At 46.3% G+C, this 21,018-nt stretch overlaps 1 protein-coding gene across 2 annotated transcripts; it reads right to left on the minus strand.

The window, feature by feature from the left end:
• Positions 1-1,990: 1,990 nt before the first annotated feature.
• Positions 1,991-9,144, minus strand: Znf263 (zinc finger protein 263). Of its 2 annotated transcripts, XM_032913057.1 has the most exons (6): positions 8,126-9,144; positions 6,902-7,082; positions 6,359-6,432; positions 5,957-6,080; positions 4,483-4,599; positions 1,991-4,019 (listed from the first exon to the last, which is right to left on the minus strand). In XM_032913057.1, exons 1-6 carry the CDS (start codon positions 8,516-8,518, stop codon positions 2,866-2,868), a joined length of 2,043 nt encoding a protein of 680 aa, XP_032768948.1. In that variant the 5' UTR covers positions 8,519-9,144; the 3' UTR covers positions 1,991-2,865. The 2 variants fall into 2 exon arrangements, with proteins under 2 accessions (XP_032768948.1, XP_032768949.1); XM_032913058.1 differs by lacking the exons at positions 6,359-6,432; positions 6,902-7,082 and having other exon boundaries at positions 8,126-9,142.
• Positions 9,145-21,018: the final 11,874 nt, after the last annotated feature.

Below are 21,018 nucleotides of genomic sequence, written 5' to 3' on the forward strand. Positions count from 1 at the left end.
CCCAGGGCAGAGAAATTTGTTGCAGTCAACAAAGATGAGAAAGGAGTTGGAGATCTGAAGATCACTTTGACGTCAGACATGGAGATGCAGAGTTTGGAGTTTGCCCAGCTGGTTTCCTGTCTTGCTTTGGGGATTGCAGTTAAGTGATTGGATGGATCTCAGAAGAGATCTTAAACTTTGGACTTTTAACATTGTTGAGAGTGCTATAGACTATGGAAGTTGGACTAAATGTATTTTGTATTAGACTGTGTTTAGGTATGGCCCCCATAGATTCATATATTTGAACAAGTCTATAGAGGCCAGGGAGTAGAATATGATGGTTTGTATATGCTTGGCCCAGGGTGTGACACTATTAGGAGATGTGGCCTTGTTGGAATAGGTGTGTCATTGTGGGTGTGAGCTTTAATAAGCCTTGTCCTAGCTGCCTGGAAGCCGGTATCTGCTAGCAGCCTTCAGATGAACTAGTAGACCTCTCAGCTCCTCTTGCACCATGCCTGCCTGGATGCTGCTATGCTCCTGCCTTGATGATAATGGACTGAACCTCTGAACCTGTAAGGCAGCCTCAATTAAATGCTGTCCTTATAAAAGTTGCGTTGGTCATGGTGTCTGTTCACAGCAAAAAAAAAAAAAAAAAAAAATAAATAAATAAATAAAATAAAATAAAATAAAATAAAATAAAAAAAGGGGCCCTAACCCCTAACTAAGACAATGGCTCCTGAGGAATGGCACTATAGGTCCTCTGTCCTCCACATATCCACACAGTTAAGAAAACTCCAGGCTCAGGAGACTGTTCCTATCTGGCTCTCCTATATGTAGCACCAACAAACTCACTAACTTAGCTGGGGTGACACTTACCTACATCTGCCCAGGAAAAGGTACACAACGCAGCAGCACCAGCCAGGCCATGCACTATCTATCTGCATGGGGATTTTACAGTGTGTGTGTACACAATCCAAGTGATAAGCTGCTTGGTGGCACAGCAAGTGTAGACCATCCCATCCACTTCGTGGCACCAGGAGCATATTAGTCCTGTCCTACTCATGGGACCAAGACCCTGTTCCTACACTGCAGATTCTATATTAATCTGTAGTTAATCTACATTAATCTCCTCACCTTCCTTCCCTGCCCTCAGTCCTCAGACCACCACTTCTTACCAGCGGGAAGAAACTCCCTTAAGATAAAGGGAAATAAGACAATGATAATGTTTTTAAAAGTTGGCCCAGAAAACCCAGCTTTTGACACACTAATCTGAACCAAGAGCTGGGGTAAGAATGAGGACTGTTTTGACAGACTGCTGCTAATCCACTGGTCCACCATCTTTCCCCACAGAATAGCTAGATTAGTTAGACAGTTGGATAGATTTCTCTGGAGATGGTGAGATGGCTTCTTGGCATCTGACTGACTACTCCTAGAGTGCTGGGTTCTAAGTTTCTCCACTCTGTGGGAGGTGGTGGTGAACTCCTTTAATCCCAGCACTTGGGAGGCAGAGGCAGGCAGATCTCCAGGTTTGAGACTAGCCTGGTCTACAAATGAATTCCAGGACAGCCAGGGCTACACTGAGAAACCAACTTGAAGAGATAAAGCATATAAAAAAAGATAAACACTCCTATTATTCCTACCCCAAGCCCACCTTCTATGATATAATGCTTTCCTCCTAATTTTGTCCCGATTTTGATTACCACACCATCAATGATCAATGGTGTCGTGAAGACCATCATTAGATTCCCTCCTGGGAACAAGTTTTGCAAGACAAAAATATTCTGTCTTTAAAAAGCCTGATCTGGCTAGGCAGTGGTGGTGCACGAATATAATCCCTACATTCAGGAGGCAAGGCAGGTGGATCTCTCAGTTCGAGCCAGCCTGGTCTACAGAGTGAGTTCCAGGATAACCAGAGCTACCCAGAGAAACCCCATCTCCAAAAGAACCCACACAAGAAAAGAGAAGTTTGAACCATATGAACACAAAGTCCCTCAATAAAGATTCATACATATTCATGTTTCCTTGGAGATATTTATTATAAACCCTCCAAACATTCTCAACGGGGACATAATTCCTAATTTCTCTAGGATCTGTTTTTTGTATCTGATGAAATCATGGAACCTTCCACTCATAATCATGTCTATAGAGCTCTAGGTACCTTTCAACAGGTGGAAGAAAGTCTCAAATCTCTAGAAAGGTAGACTGTAATCACATACCCTTAATCTGCAAAATGCTGGGTTCTTCTGTGGATTCCACATTATGTTCACTCTAGTTCACTTTTTATGCCAATGAACACCCCAACCAAACTACTCAGAGGGGTGTTGCAATGGCAGAATTGGACTGCCCAGGACTTCCCAGCCAGGGCCTTAAAATAAAACAAAACAAAACAAAAAAACAAAACAAAACAAAACAAAAAAACCCCCTGCAACTTAAAACTGGGTCTTGTTGACCTTAAACTGGCCTCACAGGACCTAGCCCTTCTTTGGTCTTAAGGGCCTCAGGAGGCCAAGTTCTCCTGCTTAATGTCACAAATAAGGGGCTGAAGCCATAGGTAGCCCCAAAATTGATGGGATAGATACTAGACTCAGTACTGCACCCAAACCATACTTGGGAAAAACAATAAAGGTAGATGTATCTGAAAATAGGATGAACTTCATAGAAAACCGTCCCCGAGCAGGCTACCTCAAAGTCCTTAAATTCTTTCTTACTTCTGAAGACTGAACTTTTTAGTTTTAAGCTAGTTCTTCACCTCTGCACCTCCCTTAAAAAAGTCCCATTTTCTCTTTATATTAATTACCAGCAAAATACACCAAAGGAGGCAGAAAATATCAGCTCTGGAAAGTCAGCTTTCTGCTAAAACTGAGGCAAAATGAAATCCCACCATTTCTAACCAGTGTGCGTTCTTTGATGACTTGTAAGGCGTGAGCTCCGAGAGAAGCTTTCTCCACATTCAGAACATTTATATGGTCTTTCTCCTGTATGGGTTCTCAGGTGACGAATCCGGTTGGAACTGTGAGAAAAACTGTCTCCACACTCGTGACAAGTATAAGGTTTTTCTCCTGTGTGAATTCTCTGGTGCCTGATTAAGTTAGATCTGTGAGAGAAGTTTTCCCCACAAAGGATACACTTATATGGTTTTTCTCCTGTGTGTGTTCTCTGATGTCTGGTAAGGTGCATGCCCTGCCGGAAACTTTTCCCACAAGTGGAACATTCAAAGAGTTTCTTCTCCACTCTGTGGTTTGTAAGAAAGGGGGCACTGTCATTTATGCCTTGCCCACACTCAGGCAAAGGGTCAAGTCTCTCTTTCTCATGGGTTCTTTCATGAATAACAAGATGTGAACTCCGAGAGAAACTTTTGCCACATTCACTACAGCGATAGGGCCTCTCTCCAGTGTGGATCCTCTGGTGCCGAAGCAGGTTAGAGCTGTGAGCAAAGATCTCCCCACACTCAGGGCACTTGTAGGGCTTCTCCCCCGTGTGTGTCCTCTGGTGTCTGTTGAGGTTGGAGTTGCAAGAGAAGCTTTTTCCACAGACATTGCACTGGAAGGGCTTTTCCCCCGTGTGGGTACGCTGATGGCGGGTGAGGTGGGTATTCTGACTGAAGCACTTCCCACATTCAAGGCACTTATGAGCTTCCTCTCCTACATGTGTTCTGTGCAGTGACAGAAAATGTGGGTGTCCACCAAAGACTTCACCACACTCCACATCCATACACAGCTTTTCTGCTGCGTGTATTCTCTGGTGCCTAATTAGGTTTGAGTTATTAGAAAAGTTCTTGCCACACAAGGCACACAAATGGAGTTTCTTGGGCTGTTCTTTTGCTTGTACCAGTCCTCTACAACTTGGGGTTCCCATTAAGGCCTCCTCTATTTTGTCCTCTGGCGGACAGTCCCAATGTCCTTCTCTGTCATCAAGTCTTCCCTGCTCCGGACTCCAGGGCACCTCCCTTCTAGCCTGGCCAGGCAGCAGCACTGGAGGATGGGTACTTTCAGGGGAGACAGACTCAACGCGCCTTTCCTGGTTCTCAAACTTTTCCACTCCTAGTGAGAGAGAAAAAATAAAGCCCTAAGTTATTTTACAGTGGAAAAAAAAATCTCCACATACCTTTCAGCAAAAGGCCCAGAGAACAGAGTTCTCTCTCAATTTCCCAGCCTGTCCTTTTAAGTAAAGTATGCCAGAGAAGCACATGGAGATTCAAAGACTCAGAGCTCAGACGACTCTTAGATTACCATTTTTAGCCCCCCGCCCCCACCCCTACCTCACTTTCCAATTAGCTCTTCTCTCCTGGTATGGATCACAGCTAAGACTAGAATGTAGTCAGTCAGTCTAAGACTGAGCACCTCCTCAAATCCACAGTCCACATTCCTCACTTACCGTGCTGGTGGAAGAGGGTGCAGGAGACAAAGCAGCAGCTATTGCCCCATGTGCAACACTGGCCATGCACTCAAATCCCAAGATGTCACACACAGCCTTGGGGGGGGGGTGTCTATCTTCACTTCTTACCTAGAACTGGGTTTCTGGGGTTCATGCCTTCCTTGCAAGTCTGGACACTTGGATCCCATGGCTTCCCTCCTTGTTCCACTTGGGAGCTCGAGACCTCCTGACTGGGAATGCAGGACTCTGTTCACATTGAAAGAAACACATCAGCACACTCTTCTACTAAGTAGAGAAAACAAACAGAGCCTTGTTTCCTGCCCGGAGCAGAGAAACAAACTCTCCCTGAGTCTGACTTATATCACTTGGGAGTCACACTAAAAAAAGCATTTCCAGCAGTTACTTTCTAGGAAAAAGGAACTTCTCTAGGAGAAGACTGTGGATTTTTTAAAAAATATTTTCAAAGAACTTGAATTTTTAAAACCAGAATATACAATTTGTAATTCAAATTAGTATAAAATAAATAAAATAGGATGATCACTTCTTTGAAAATCAACTTAGTATAATAAGAGTGTTGGCTACTTATAGACAGAACTAAATTAACTGCAAAACTCTGGGAGAAAACATGAAATCAACTGGGAGAGAACCTGGACTCTTAGAAGACAGTGATATTAAAACTTTGTAAATCTTCCTGTGCTGTGCTAAATAGAGAAGCCAACACCTCGCCCAACCTCTAACAAAACAGACTCAACCTAATCTCTCATCATCGCTGGCACAGCAATGAAAAGTGATGCAACCCAGAAGGTCCCAAAAAAGGAAAACAAAAGGCAGCAGAGCTCTGCACAATCAGTGCAAATGAATTCACAGATCTACGTAGCCTTATATAAACATGGAGGGGAATGACAGCAGTGTGATTTCTTCTTGCTGCATGCTTCAATATAAACAATCGTACTGTCCACACTGCCTTACATTACCTCCAATTTTTTATTACAGAGAAGCTGAGGAACTATGTAAGTTATATATACTCCACTTACATTCAGCTATCAGTTTGTCTTATTTTATTAGCATCATTTTAAGCCTTTGCATAACTGTTCAACATACAGATATACATTAATGAATGCATTGTCTATCCTATTATGTGTGTATTCGTGTGGTGTATGTATTGTTCCAACTGTTCACAAGTTCCCCTTCCCTTCCTGGAGAGCCAATAAACTGGTAAGTCGGTAGTCCTGGATTTTCTGACTCTGACTGAAATGTCAACAAAGCACAGGAGGCATAAATGCTGAGTGAGTGCAGGAGCACTTCCACTGCACGGGAGAGGGAGGGATAGGGGTCTGTGGTCACTGGACATGATGTGTGCTGCCTCTGGAAGTTCTCTCCAGTTCAGACTCTGCCTTAAACTCTAACAATGCAAATACAGTCTAAGGATGCCATTAAGTCTACCAACTGTGCAGATGTTTAACTAAGTATTAAGATAAAAAAAAATGTTAGAGCAAGGAGTGGGGCTGTTGACAAAACTCAGAGCTCATGTCAGAGGGTGTGTGTTCAAGGAGCAGGACAGTCTGGTCATAAATGCCATCATCCCAGAGAGAGAAGTTCTTACCTAGTGTCCCCACGTTCTCATAACTATCTTGCACCATATCCCTTGAGGGAGCTCTCTTACTATGGTCCTGATGGTCCCACTCCTGAGAGATGTACATTGCCATGTCCTCGAGGCTCTCGGGCAACTGAAACAATACAAGACCCCCTTTAGCATCACATGCAATAATCCCTAAGGACAATTAAGCAGAGTCACAGTTCACAGGGTAAAACCCAGGAGTGCCAAGAACACTCATGTCATGGGGGAAGCCTGTAAGTGATGGGTTGAAAAGACAAAGAAAATAAGGGCGATATCTGATCAAAAAGAAAATATCCTCCTAGTAGCAGAGGGGAGCCTCCCACCCCAGAAGCAGAGGAGAAGAGGAGACTTAATTCTGGGGAGAGGCAATGAGAACTTCCACATCACCTGGGTCCCAGTCACATCCTTATCGTCCACATTCCCTTCAGGAGGAAAGAGAGAGAGCCAGGGAGCAGAGAATGCTGAAGATAACAGAGAACACAATGAGAACAGTAACACCAAATCTTGGCAGCCCACAGATTATTACAAGACAATACGCACTCCTCAACTACAAGTCTCAGCTTTTAGGACTGACATTAAACAGAAAGTAGCAAAAGGTGTACTAAGGTGACTTAAAGTAATGGAGTTATAGTAAAGGCATGTGAGCCATCCTTCATCCTGGCCAACGGATTCTAATCACACACTCCCACATCTCATCTCACTGTAATTTGCCTGTTCTGTACACAAAAGGGCTTTACTAAGAGATTCCCCCTTTCCCTCCCATCCAACCTTCACAGAATTTATACCACCACTTTTAGGTTTTTCAGAGCACAACTGAGAACCGTCATTCAGAAATCCTTTCTCCTTGACAGCTGTACTACATTCTTCGAGGGTGAGGGGCAACCCCAAAGCCCCTCCTCCCTCCCACCTGCCCAGATAACTGTCCCTCACCCCTCTCCTTTACAGCCTGGGAGTCCCTTTTGGGGCTGGGGTCTAGCAGCTCCTGCAGCCTGGGGCCAGGGCTTCGCTCAGTCTCCATTGGCTCCAGCTTGAAGCTCGGTGACTCTCCTGCTGTTTCCAGTGGCAAAGGCTCCTCCAAAAGCACTTCTGCTCCCCGCCCTTGGTTTGTGACCTGGGAACCAACCCACATCACTCATCATCACAACGGGGCTGACAGAAATGGAAATTAGTACAGGATTCTTAGGACGCACCCTCAACAGAGAATCAGACTGTCTCTTTGGTCTTGACCAAGAGGATGGTTTATGCTAAGGGCTTTTAGACTGTAAGAGAAAATGGGGGAGGGATGGGAGCATGAAAACTGACGGTCCGCTGCCAGGGAAGACCTTCTCAACATACTCTACTGATACATCTCACTTCTGCTTGCTCTCTCTCACCTTTTCTAGATGCTCCCACGTTTCACTACTAGACAAGGTGAACTTAACAGGCAGTGACCATAGCCCCTGAGTGCTTAGCTGTTTTTCAAAGTTCAATTAGCAGAGATCCAGTTCTGTACTGGAAACTATAGACGAAGATATACTGGGTGTTAACCAGTAAGTATAGGCCTGGGGTGGTGGGACAGGCCTGTGGGAATCACAGTAGTGGGGAGGTTGAAGCAGGAGGATTGCCTTGAGTTTAAGCCTGGGCGACATAACCAGATTCTGCCTGTAATCCAAGAACTCAGAATTTGGGAAAACTGAAGGTGGAGAATCACCACTGGTCTGCAGCCAAGCTGAACAACACAGTGAGTCAGTCAGCCTGGGCTACATAAGACTGTCACAAAACAAACCCCTCAAAGAAGTGGCAGAAGGTGTCATCCAAACGACATACTTTTCTCCTCGAAATTATCCCCAAACAGTACTGTGGCCAACAGAAAAACAGGACCAAACAGACTAAGTAGTCCGCCCAAAGTCACAAAGCTAGAAACCAGTGAGAAACTTTCTAACTACAGAACTAAATACTGGTAGAGCAACGCCTACATGTTGAAACAAAGTCTTCCTCACTTCCTATTATCGTCATATGGGGAAAATCTGGAAGAAAAGGATCCAGATAAGCTACAAACAATCCCTCTTCTTTAAGTAAAGTCTACTCAGGACAATCAAGTATATTCGACTACAAAAAAAGGCTAGCACAATGACCCAATTTTCCAGGCCAAACGACGGGTAAAACAGCTGTCACCTGTTGCCTCAGTTTCCCAAGTTCTTTCTGCATACGCTCCACAAGGGTTACTGCTTCTTCGCCGCTCTCTGGGCGCAGCTCCTGCACCCTGCTCTGAATCTCTTGGGGAAGGATAGTCAAGAACTGCTCCAGCACCAATAGCTCCAGTATCTGCTCCTTGGTGCGCATCTCCGGCCGTAGCCACCCATGGCAAAGCTCCTGAAGCTGGTTAAGGGCCTCTCGGGGACCAGAGGCGTCTTGAAAGCGGAACCGTCGAAAACGCAGATGGGAGGCCTCGGGGCTGGGCTCTGGTTCAGGCGGGGGTACCTCCTGGCTCCAGGTACAGTCCTCTTCCAATTTCACTATCAGGAGCCCTTCTGGCTCCTGGGAGCTCGGACCCGCAGCCATACTCATGTCCCCAGAGTGCCTAGGTCCCGAAACCAGCTACGTCCGCCTTGAAAGACGCCCTAGGTTCTGTACAACAGCAGGCCACGGCTGCTGTAGCCGAGAGACCCCGGGCTCCTAATCCCGCTGGAAGAACCCAGGTCCAGATCTTGGCAATAATAGGCCTGCAGCGTCGCCACCTGACCGGCTTCCCAGGCCCACACAGAACTTATGTCTCAGGCCCGCGGCGCAAGTCTCAGCGCGCGAGTTAGGCGTCATAAGCCAACGGCTGCAAGTCAGGACGGACTTCCGGTTCACGTTTCGTTTGCGCTGTCTTTCATTGGGTCGGGTCTAGCCACGTACTCACGGTCCACCTTTTTTGCTCTTTGCATAAAAGAGCGGGAGGAGGAGAACAGTCCGCTCGCGGTAAAAGGCGGGGCTAAGGCTAAGCAGTGGGCGGGGCCTCCAGGTGGGAAGCGGTAGCGGTGGGACTCTCTTGGCGGATGTGGCCCGGACAGATTTTTGTAGTAAAGTTTGCAAAAAGGTAAATTCCCCAGCCACGCTTGAACAAGACTCCAGCGGCGTTAGAGTGTCATGCCGGGGCCCAGAAGCGTAACAAAGAAAACCTTTCCGAAGGCCGAGCCCAACGTCCCGGAAACCTACAGCCGGAAACAGACCGGTGGACTGTGCTTCCAGGGCTCGAGGTGCGTGGGGACTGCTGGGAAATGTAGTCCATGGCGCGCCCTTGTTATTGCACCTACACTGTGGATCGAGCAGGTCTAAGCGGGCTGCTTTTGCCTCCCTGTGAGCAGTGGTCCCTAGTTCTTCAACTTTAGGCAGCTGGTCGACCCAGAAGAACGCTTCTTCTGGTATGAATTTCTTTCGCCATTCTCCCAGTGCAGGTCTAAGGCTTAGTTCTGGAAAGCATATCGGCTATGACGATCGTCCTGAGGTCAGAAGGGAAGGAAACACCAAGGACTTCCTTATTTTTGGAAGAGAGAATTGCCGGGGCCTGAGACTGGAGCTGTCACAGACAGGTCGTGAAGTCTTCAGATTCTAGGAAGTTTGTCACGAAAACCAGTAATCACTTATTGGACACGTACTTACATTGTTGGCTATTCACTGCAACTCAAGAGGCAGGAAAAGCCTTCTTTGCCCAGGTCTCCCTTTGTGAACTTTGTTTACTTTGTAAGACCTCAAGGCAGGAAAGTGAACATACCACCACCACGGCAACCTGGAGCTCCAGCAGCTAGGTCCTGCCCCAGACTTCCTTAATGGTCCCTAAACCTAACAGTTGTTTTCTAACCGCTGTAACTCTCATTCCCAGGTCTGAGGAGGAAGAGTAGCCAGGCCCCACCCTACAAGACACACAAACACATACACCCCACCAATCCTCGAGCTCGGTATAGAAACCCACCAAGCCCTGAGCAAACCCCACCAATCTTTGAGCTCCCTCAAGCTGAGGATTTGAAATTTCACCAGTCCCCACCCTGGAAAGCTGGGGTCGGGTGGGGGTTGGGAGAGACTAAAAATCCTATACAAGCCCTACCTACCACTCAGTTCCTTGCTTTCCTCTTTCCTGAGCGGAAACAGACACCCTTCTGGATTTTTTCTTTCCCAATTAGTCTCTTGTATGAGAGGTTCATTGTGCGGTGTGACTTTTGGCTTCCGATTGCCAGTGTGTCTTTCCCTTCAGAGCTTCAGTCTACGTACATGAAATAGAAATCGCGTGGAGTAGATCGTAAAGTCCTGTGATTGCGGCCTTGAGTGTCGTGGTGTCTGCTTAAATCCAACAACTCATACCAAGTCAATGCAGATGACAGGTGTTTTGTAATCACTGCTGCTGATCAATCAGGGCTGCAGAACAGACTCAGGAGCTGAACTCCGACCTTGAGAGGATGTTGTACAGCGTATTTAAAGGATGAAACCATAAAGCAAGGGGGAGTGGGGTGGGCTGTACCACTGTTCAGTTTTCTGTCATAAGGGGTTGAGAAAGGGAGTTTCCGTCAATCAGGTTAGGAGTACGTTCCTGGTCCTGGGAACATGAACTTAGTTTGACCCTGCCAGTAAGATGGAGAAGTTGTCCCTGAGGTGTCTGGACTCAGATAACTGTTTCCTTATAATAGGAGCTGTTTATTGGGAGGTCCTCAGCTCTCCTAGGGCCTGGGACCTTGAATTTAGGTCCTATGATTAAATGGAGTCTAAAAAGGAATTGGTAGTATTTAGAATAAGTTTCTTTTGCATGTTCCCAACAGTGTCAGTTAAGTCACTTGCCTCAGGTCATACAGATAACCTATCACAGAAGCTTAGGCTGTGGAAATACGGTCTGCTTTGGATGACTGCATGTGGTTTCATTACAGGTACAAAGGCCTGCAGGCTGCCATGGCAAATGCCTGTCTATCCAGACACTAGGTAGTAGGTGGGCTGGTATAGGTTCATTCAGAAAAATCTGAAGGCTTGTGAGGTTGGGCTGGAGAGATGACCCAGCAGTTAAGAGCAGTAGCTGACCTTCTAGGGACCTGGATTCTGTTCCTAGCAACAGAAGGTGGCTCACACAACCCTCAGTTCCAGGGGATCTAGCACCCTCTACTGGCCCCCCAGGGCATCCGTGATTGATAGGTATATAAGTGCAGATGCAGGTCAAATTTAATGGTTAATGACCTGGTGGACTGAGACACTCAGGGAAGTTGACTTGATTGTTAGGATCCTGGAAGCTTCTCATATGATCCTCCTTTTGGAGTCACCTTTCAGACTGCAGGTAAACTGACCTGCAAATGGAATCTGCAAACCCCCAACCCCCAATGCTATGGAGCAGTCTCCTGTAGTGAGGAGAAGCTCTGGCCATCAGCTGTTCTGATTAAAGGACAATTCTGCTTCGGTAGCGGTCAGTCTCCTCATTTATTTCTGCGCTGCCTCAATTCTAGTTTAGCAAAAACACTCATGTATATAAAAATAAATCTTGTTAAAAAAGAAAAGTTTGCGAGGCCCAGCATCCCCTATGATCATCCTCATGTATTTTAGACATTCCTGTCTCCAGGGACTATAGACTGACTCCAAAACCATGCATTATGTGATCCCAAACAGTTTATCTCATCTCACAAAGATTTCTCTCCTGGTCTGGAGTAATATTTTACCACTTCTGAGCCTGGGTGGTGGGGAACCAATGTGAAAGTCATAGAGCAGTGCTCTGTGTACATTATGAGCTTGGATCAGGACCAAAAGAAGGAAAATTGAGGGGCCATAAGAAGGGGAGAAGTTCTCACATCAGGATCTGGCTGGAAGTCAGAAAATTCAACACAGCTAATAAAAGTATTTACAGAAACTGGCCATGGTCATACATGTTCATAACTCATCCTAACATCCAGAGAACCAGAACAGGAGGATCAGAAGCTTGGCCTGAGCTATATAAGACCCTGTCCAGGAATAAATACAGCACCATGTGTTCTATACTTCTTTGTAAAGTTTTGCTTAGTCTTTAAATTCTCTGTATGGCTGTTACCAAAACCCTGTTCATTTCTTTCGAGATGCTCACACCCACGTCTCGGGTGCATAGTTTTGTCTTTTTTTTCTTTTCAATTCTTTACCTGAAACATGTAAAGAGATGCTTTACATTACACTTAAGTACAACTGAGAACAGAACTTGTAGTGAAATTCTAGTAGAGTGATCATACCCAGGGTAAACATTAGAATGAATTCATGGTTTTCCTTGTCTAGGGCAGACATCAGAGTGAATAGTTGTTTTCTAGAAGTACTTTGACCTCAAACAAGTCACTGTGGAAAAGAGTGTTTTCTGTTATCTGTGGAGCTGTTTTTCTGAAGGAGCTTCCTAGCCTTTGCACGACGTTGGTTATATGACAGTCGTGGCACACCTGGAATGTCTCGCAGTATTGAGTGCTACACAGTAAGGACTAAAGTTGCAGGGCCACGATCTTTTCCTTCATGAAACATAGAGATTAGGGGCTTATGGAGGAGGAACTTGTTTTTAGCCCCCAAAGCATTTATGTAATAATAAATGTGCTTCTGCACAGCTGTTCAAGGTTCAGGTCTTGGAGGCTGCTCCCTGCTGTCTCAGAGCCTGATTACATTCTCCTTCCGTCCCCCTGTGTAAGTCAGAATACTGACAAGAACCACACCAGGATGTAGTAGTACTGTTTGCGTTGTCAGCACAGCAGGCCTCCCAGAGGTGGTGGTAGTGATCAGATGGTGGTGAACATTGCAGATCCACTGAGACAAACTGTCAACAGCAGCGTTAAGCCCAACACTTCCTGCCAATCCCACCCTCCCAGCATTCCTTATTTTTTCTCTTTCAGCACTGAGTGTTCTTATTTTTGCTCCTCTAGCTTCCGTGGATGACCTGCTGTCTTGTCTTTTGCTTCAGCCTGCACAATCACTTCTTTCTCCACTTTGCTCTCATGGCACGGTAGTTTTGAAAAGGATCATGAGGCGAAGGCCAAGAGAACCTATTGTCTTATTTGTAGGGAGTGAAGAAAGACCTCAGTGAATGTGTATTGTTTGACTTGGCCATGGCCATGTCAAGGATCCCAGTGCCTCAGACTCATGGGAGTGGCAAAACCTTCCTCAGGTCTAAGTATGAATGTTGATGGTGTGTGCAGAAAATGTCTACCACAACTTCCTTCATCCTGTCCCCACACTAGATATTTATAGTCTGAAGTCAGCTCCCCTACAGAACCTGATCCTACCAAGATTACCTAAATCCGCCTCCTTGTCGAGCTGTTGTCTGTTTATCTGTAGGTAATAGTCAGCTTCCTTGTTTGACTGCAATGACTCCACCTCCCTGTTCAGGTACATTTAATGATTGTGCTGAGCTTCTCCATCAGAGAGCTCAGTCCACCCGAGCCTGGCTATTCTGTGTGCCAGTGAGTTTGTCTTTTCTTCATTCTGTCACAGACCCAGTCAGCTCAATCCATGGGACAATGCATAGAAACTTATGGGTATCTATTTATATCCTTCTCTTTTCCTTCCCCACCCTGACCCCATGAGAATGTGCCTGTGTGTGCTGCGTATGCTGTGTGTGTGTGTGTGTGTGTGTGTGTGTGTGTGTGTGCTGTGTGTGTGTGTGTTGGCTGCTTATATGTATGTGTACCATATTTGTGCCCAGTGCCCAAGGAGATCAGAAAAGGATGCCAAACTGAGAGTTTAAGACGTGTAGCCTTGGCTTGCTGGAAACTTACTGTACAAAGCCCATAGCTCTGGGAAAGTCTCTAAATATACTTAACTTGCCTTTTGTTTTCTGTAGCTCCACTTCTGACGAACTGTTCTTGTTAAATAAAATATGTCAGCCTGTGATTTGGTTTTTTTTGTGCTTAAAAACTCACGCAGAGAAAGGCTTGGGGCTTCACTGGGATCTCGAACACCCAGTGCAGTCACTGGCTGGCCAATAAAGACTTTCTATTGGCTTAAACCCTTGTCTAAGCAGTCTTCTCTTATGGATACCCCACCACACTGGCACTGTTATCCTAGCACTTGAGAAATGGAGGCTAAAGTGCTACTAAACAGGGGGGAAGTCACATGTAACCCCAAGAAGCCAAGTACAGCTAATGGAAGTAGCCAAATTAATAGTAAAAAGCAGAAAAAGATTTATTCAATGTTGCAGCAACGAGGAGAAGGAAGAGAAATCCAGTGACATCCTCCAGTCCACCCGAATTCCAGTGCTGAGGAGAGGTGACAGTTTAAAAAAGGACTAGGGATGTGATGTGCTCCTCTAAGCTGCTCCTGCCATGTGATCCTGCCCACCACCGACCCCTCCGTGTCTGGGTTTCAGTCTTATCCTGTATGGTGATCTGACTACATTAGAACTGTGGGAAATATCTTTCCAATACTCTGGCTGGCAATTTTTTCCCTCACTCAGCATGAGATTCCTAGGGAAATTCCCGTCTCTTTGGGGTCCATTGTTTCAACAATCTGGTTGAGAGACTCGAGCATTTCTTTAGAATATTTTCATTTCTGCTGGGCCACTTACAAAAGGAGAAAGCATTCAAAGCCAACCTCAGCTACATGGGAAGTTGAGGCCACCTTGGGCTATGTGACTTTCTCTGTTGTGATAAGGTAAGGCAGTGCGGGGTCTCCTCTACCTTGTATCCTTGCTGACAACATTTCAGGTTTAACTCGAGTTTGACCTCCCTGATGGAGAATCCCACGGAGAATTACCGAGCTCTATTCTAGGAACCCGAGGCCAGGACGCCCCAGCTAATTTGCGTTAGCTTCTCTTAAATCGCCTGCTTGCGCAACACTCCCTCTCCAGCTAACCACTTATCTTAGCTTCTGCCCAGGACACCCTTCACCCTGTTGAAGAACAGAGGCTTTCTTCTACTGTACTTTTAAAATACCAGGGGCTAGGGATATAGCTCAGTGTTTGTAGAACACTTGTCTAGAATACCAAGCCAGCCCACTGTCCCACAAAGCCTTCTGTTCTGTTGTGCTGAGTTTCCTTATCATGGCCATGCAAGTATTTCTGTTTATTGTCTGTCCGCACTTTCCCATAACAATGCAAACTCTGTGAGAGCTGTACCTGTTTGTCTTTGCACCTGTAGTACCTAGAATGGCGCTCGGCAACACGACTTAAATGTACGGTCTCACGAGGTCTCTTCCTTGTTAAGTTTTCAACACATCAAATAACTCTTCTAAAGAAGGTGACTGACTGTTCTCAGATTTCTGAGAATGGAAGGACTTCCAAGAATACCTTGTTTTGGAATTTCCAGTGCTAGAACCGAGCAAACTGTGTTTTGGTCCCACAAGCGGATCTGTCATTTTACTTCTAAATAAAGATTTCCTCATCTATAAAGAACAAGGTAAACCAGTGCCTATAATTGTACCTGTAATTACAACGCACGGGAGCTGAAGGCAGTAGGATCAGAAAGCCCAGGTCGTTCTTAGCTACTTGACAAGTTTGAGGCAGTCTGGGCTACACGAGCCTTTATTTCAAAAAGGAAAGCAAATACAATCCCCCAAACAAAAGTTAGGAATGGAGCTCGGTACTGTATGGCTTCTCGTTTCATCCCTGTACTGCAAAAATAAAATGAATAAATAAATAAGGGGAAAAGACAGGAAGAAAGGAATGGGGAGAAAAAGAAAAGTGCCTACCTAACAGTTGAGTGGTGATTAAGGGAATGCATATGTATAAAATAACATTTTGCGTGTGTGTGCGTGTGTGTGCTTTCTCTGCATTTTCTCTCTTCCTCCTTTCTTCACACTCTTCCTCTTCCTCTTCCCCTCTGTCTCCCTCCCCATGGCAACTTCTCTGAACCCTTCCTGTGTGGTCAGTAAACTGGTGCCCCGAGTAAACCTACGTTAATTTGGCTTGAATTGGCTCATTTTATTGGTAGAGAATAACTTACCAACATCAGCTAACATCTGGATGGTCTCTCCTGATGGGAACTTGGTCCTGGCAGCCATTTGCCCACGGACCTGTTCCAAACAGCTGGTAGATGATTATCAAAGAGGTAGGGCGGTCTTGCTGGGTCATTGGTTCCAAGACTTAATAGGAACGTTCTGAGGTGACCCAAGCAAGGATGAGGAACTGCCTCAGGTGACTAAGTGGCCAAGAGCACTGGGAATTATAGGAATCAGAGCTCCTGATTAGGCCGTCAGGAGGTGCTAGGTGTCAACAGTTACACGAGAGCTTCCTGGGTGTGTATCCTATCAGCTGTCCGTCCTGTAAGTACTATGGCCGCTGACCAGGGCCACTTGGTTGTGTACCAATGGGCTGAGCTTCCTCTTTCTTGATACAACTCTTGGGTTAGCAGGAAGCTGTGAAGATTAAGGAAGAGAAGGCGGAAAGTACAGCGTGCACATCATTATTAAATGTAGGAAGTGAAGCTTGTGTGTGTAGTCTCATGGTTTCTCTTTCTTCCTTTGGGCTACTTTGTGGGTTCTTCATTGATCTCTCTCCTAACACTGTCTTCTCTGGCTCAGCTCAGCCTCTCCTGGCTTGACTGTCACCGTCAGTCTTCTCAGTCTGCTGGCCCAATTCATTTTCAACTGTCTCTCATTTTCACACTGCTCAATCTTTCTCTTCTCTAGCCCCACCCAAATCTTTCTTCCTGTATCAACTGTCTCCTGGACCCTACTCCCCAGTCCTACTACTCGCTCCTCTGCTGGCTTTTTAGATCACCTCCTGTTCCCAGAAGTCCAAGAGCCAACTGACACCGAAGAGCATAGGTTCATTTAAAGGGCCAGGCACATAAAATATTTCATACCACAAGGAAGTTCTTAGAGACTGCATGTGAGAAAATCAGCTGCCAATCTAAATAAAGGTGGCCTGAGCTATCTGGTGCCAGAGTGTGTGAACAGCATTTCTTGGTACAACCACACATCGAGGGTTCCACACGTCCCTCCGGTCTTGAACCTGGCTGGGGATGAACTTGATGCCAAGCCACACAGGGTGGATGGAGGATGTCACCCAGGGATCTGCCAGCTGCCTGGCCAGCCTGCAATGGGAGTCAACCACAATGTGCGAGTGGGAGAGAAAGAGAAGTGGAGCACCTTGAGCATTATGAAGAGAGACAGAACTGGAGACTCCAGGGTTAGAGAAGGGTAGTCTGTTGTAATTGTCCAGTCCCGCAACCTGGGGCTGTGGTGAGGTCCCAGCTCGAGTTGCTTTGGAGGGGTACATCTGAATGCATGGCTACACAGTGGCAGGGCTTATATTACCTATATAATTATAATCATATAATTATATATTAGCCAGTCCGTGGATTATATTACCACTAGCAATCATGGGGATGCCCCTGGTCAGGGCAGCCACCAGGGACCAGTGGGTGTCCAGGGGTTGTGCATAACTGGCCCTGCCCCTCACTGGATGCAGTGCTCTGGAGAGCTGAGCTACCTCTTGTTAGCAGCCGCATTGGGGAGAACAGGCCCTATGCATGGCCCAGATGCACAGCGGAACTGGTCTTGGTGGTGGTGGGAAGGAGGGGGTGGGCGTGTAGTGAGTGAGCCCCGAGGGCGTGAATGTGAGAGAGCTGATCCTGACACTCATCTGCCCTGAGGTGGTGGTGGGGTGGGGGTGATGCGCCTCCCCCAACCCCCTGCATTCCTCATTGTCTGCAGCGGTTGGGACTGGCCCTGTCCATCACTAGCTGCAGCACTCTGGAGAGTGGGTGGAGCCTGCATCTTAACACAGTAGAACTGGCCTTGATGGCGAAGGTATGAGTGAGCCAGCCCGAGGATGTGGGAGCAGGAGAGTTGTTCTGCCTCCTCCCAGTCGGCCACACTTGGGCGAGTGGTCCAGCATTGAGCAGCACGGTGGAACTGGCTCTGGAAGTGTGGGTGCGGGTGAGCTGGCCTTGAGAGCGGGAGAGCTGGCCACGCCTCCTGCTGAGGGCTGGCCACGCCTCCTGCTGAGGGCTGACCACGCTTCTGCTGATGGCTGCTTTGGGTGGTCTAGCTGGAGTAGTGCTGGTGAGCTAGCCCTGGTAGTGGGCATGAGGAAGAGCTGAGTGGGCTGACCCATTCAGCTGCCACCCAGGCACAGATCCAGGGCTCTGAACTGGCCCACCCCCAAATCAATATCATCTGCAAATGGTTGGGACATGTGAAAGGGCCAGTCCTGTTGTTTCAAGGCTGCAGGATCTCCGTGATACAGGGCAACAACAGGATAACTGGGAGGAGTCCTGATGAGGATCTAATCAATGCTGATGGTGTCACAGACGTCAGAAACCTCAAACCAGAGCAATGACTCATTGCAAGTGAAGATGTGTGGTCAGAGGGATGTACTGTGGGACACACTGTGACACACTGTAGCTTCCAGGATGAGATGTATTTTTATGTTCTTTTTTTGTTTTTTTTTGGTATGTGTGTTTTATTTGGGAGTGGGGAGGCTGCAAGGGCAAATGGGTGTGAGGGGATGGGGAGATGAGTGGGACTCAGTGCATGATGCGAAACCCACAAAAAGTCAATAAAAAGTTAAAAAAAATTAACACATTTCCAAGTTCTGTCAGAGTGAGTGTCAGGTCTGTTTTGACACCTCTCCCTCCACCTGACTCTAGAGCTTCACTTTGCCAATCATTTACTCTAGATATTCAAGCCTTTGTTAGGTTTGGGTCTTTTAAAAAGGAGATTTTTTTAAAAAAAAGTTTTATTTGTGTGCATATGTGCATGTGTGCATACGTGTATGTGTGCATACGTGTGTGTGCCCACGGAGGCCAGAAAGGAACATGACCTCTCTTGGAGTTAGAGCTTTTAAACTGCCCAACATGGGTGCTGTAAAGCCAATGCAGGTCCTCTGAGAGAGCTGCAGAGATCCTGGAGCGCGGTCCTCACGTGAGGAGATTTCTGAGTGCTTGTGAGAAAACTCTAAGACACCAAGAGCTTTGTGCTCTCACTTCCTTCTAAAGCGTAGTGTTGTTCTTGAATTGTGCTTTCCTGCCCTCCAATGTGTATCGAAGAGGAGTGAGTTCACTTCAGAGTTTTCATTACAATAGCTATTGATGTTTGCTCTATGGGAAACCATGTTTTTTTAGACGTGTGCAGCTTGCCTTCGTGGTTGTACACTACTCATGTGACTCCTCTTAACCCTCAGAGTCTACATTGTCTGATGCTCTGAATGAAGTTGGCCATGACATGAGACTCTAGTCCGCCTCCTTCTTAGGCTCCACTCTCCCAAGTCCCACTGCCTACAGAGACGTACAGAGACATCTGCCATCCCAGAGCCTGCGTTGGTCATTTTGATACAGCTGTTTGGGCTTATCAAAGTATGTTGTGACTTTTAACAAATCCCATTTGTCATGGGTACATTTACATTTTGGCTTCCTATAAAATCATTTGCATTTCAGGGTTTCGAAATGTGTAACATTTTATGTATCGAATCCTGTAGAAAGCACAATGTCAGTGCTGCAGTCCAGGAGTGGATTCGGGGTTGGGATCCAATGGTGAACAAACTATTAATGACCATAGAACATTTACCAGATTCCTTACTGGGAAAAGCTAACTAAGCAAAGCCTGGAATCTCACTTCAACCTCAAATGATTGTACATTCAATGTCTCAGATTTGTCCCTTAAAATTAACTATACTGAGGACAAGCAGACACGAGAGTATGCCCCTATAGTCCTCACACAAGGGAGGAGACAGGAAGACCAGAAGTAAGTTTACGCTGGCTACTTAGTGAGTTCAAGGCTGGCCTGGACAACAAAACAAAATAAAAGGATAAGAATATAGTGGGAGCAGGGAGAGTGGACGTTTGCCTCACAATGAGACCCATTATTTTCTTTCTTCCCATTAATTTATTTATTGATTCACTTTATATCCTGATCCCAGCCCCCATATCCCTTCTCTCCATCCCCTTTTCCCTTCTTTGGTAAGAGGAAGCACCCCTTTCCCATAACAACCCATACTAGCACATCAAGTCACTGCAGGACTGGGCACATCCTCTCCCACCATGGCCAGATAAGGCAGCCCAATTAGGGGAATCGAATCCACACAAAGGCAACAGAGTCAGGGATAGGCCCTGCTCCAGTTGGGGAATCTGCATGAAGACTAAGCTGCACATCTGCTACATATGTGCTGGAGGCCTAGATCCAGGTCATGCATGCTCTTTGGTTTGTGGTACAGACTCTGGGAGCCCCCACGGTCCAGGTTAGTTGACTTTTGTTGGTCTTTTATGCCCTCTGGGTCCCTCAACTCTTTCTTCGGCTTGTCCACAAGACTCCTTGAGCTCTCTTTAATGTTTCCCTGTGGGTCTCTGCATCTGTTTTGGTCAGTTGTCGGGCAGAGTCTCTCAGAGGACAGTCGTGGTAGGCTCCCATCTGCAGGGTATCATGATAGTGTTAGAGCTTGGTTCTCTCTTATGGAATGGGTCTTGAGTTGTGCTCGTCACGGACTGGCTATTCCTTCAGTCTCTGCTTCATCTTTGTCCTTGCACTTCTTGTAGGCAGGACAAATTTTGGGTTGAAGGTTTCGTGGGTGGAGACATGTTATTTTCAACTCCAGACCAACATAAGAAATCTTCCATGACCTTCCCAGCCATTCCTTCTGTTGACTCAATAACAGACATATTAAATACCATCCCTTATCTTACTGTTTTGGAGGACAGGCTAGATATTCCGTTAGGGGCTAAGCGCATTACGCATGACCTTAAGACAATCTTTTGGAGCTGGAGAGATGACCCAGCAGTTAAGAGCACTTGTTCCTCTTCAACAAAGTTTGATTCCTAGAACCTACATGGAACAATTCATCTGTAACTCTAGCTCCAGGAGATCGGACAGCCTCTTCTGGCTGTGATCACCTGCAGGTGATCCCAGATAACCAAGCCAACAAGCTCAGTCAGCGTTTCCTTAGGCAGCGCTAACTGGATTCAGTAAGTTAAAAAAAATGCCTGAAGATGGGAGGGTGATGTATCGGGGGAGTATCTTGAGCAAATAGGAAGGGGTAGTAGTTATGATCAAGACACATTGTATATATATATAAAATAATCAAAGAATAACACTAATATCCCCAAAAAACAAAACAAAACAAAACCAAAGGAAAAACTCATTACCGTTCAATTTTCACTTATAAACACTTAAAACATGTC

Source organism: Rattus rattus, chromosome 9 (assembly GCF_011064425.1).
Source record: "Rattus rattus isolate New Zealand chromosome 9, Rrattus_CSIRO_v1, whole genome shotgun sequence".
NCBI lineage: Eukaryota > Metazoa > Chordata > Mammalia > Rodentia > Muridae > Rattus > Rattus rattus.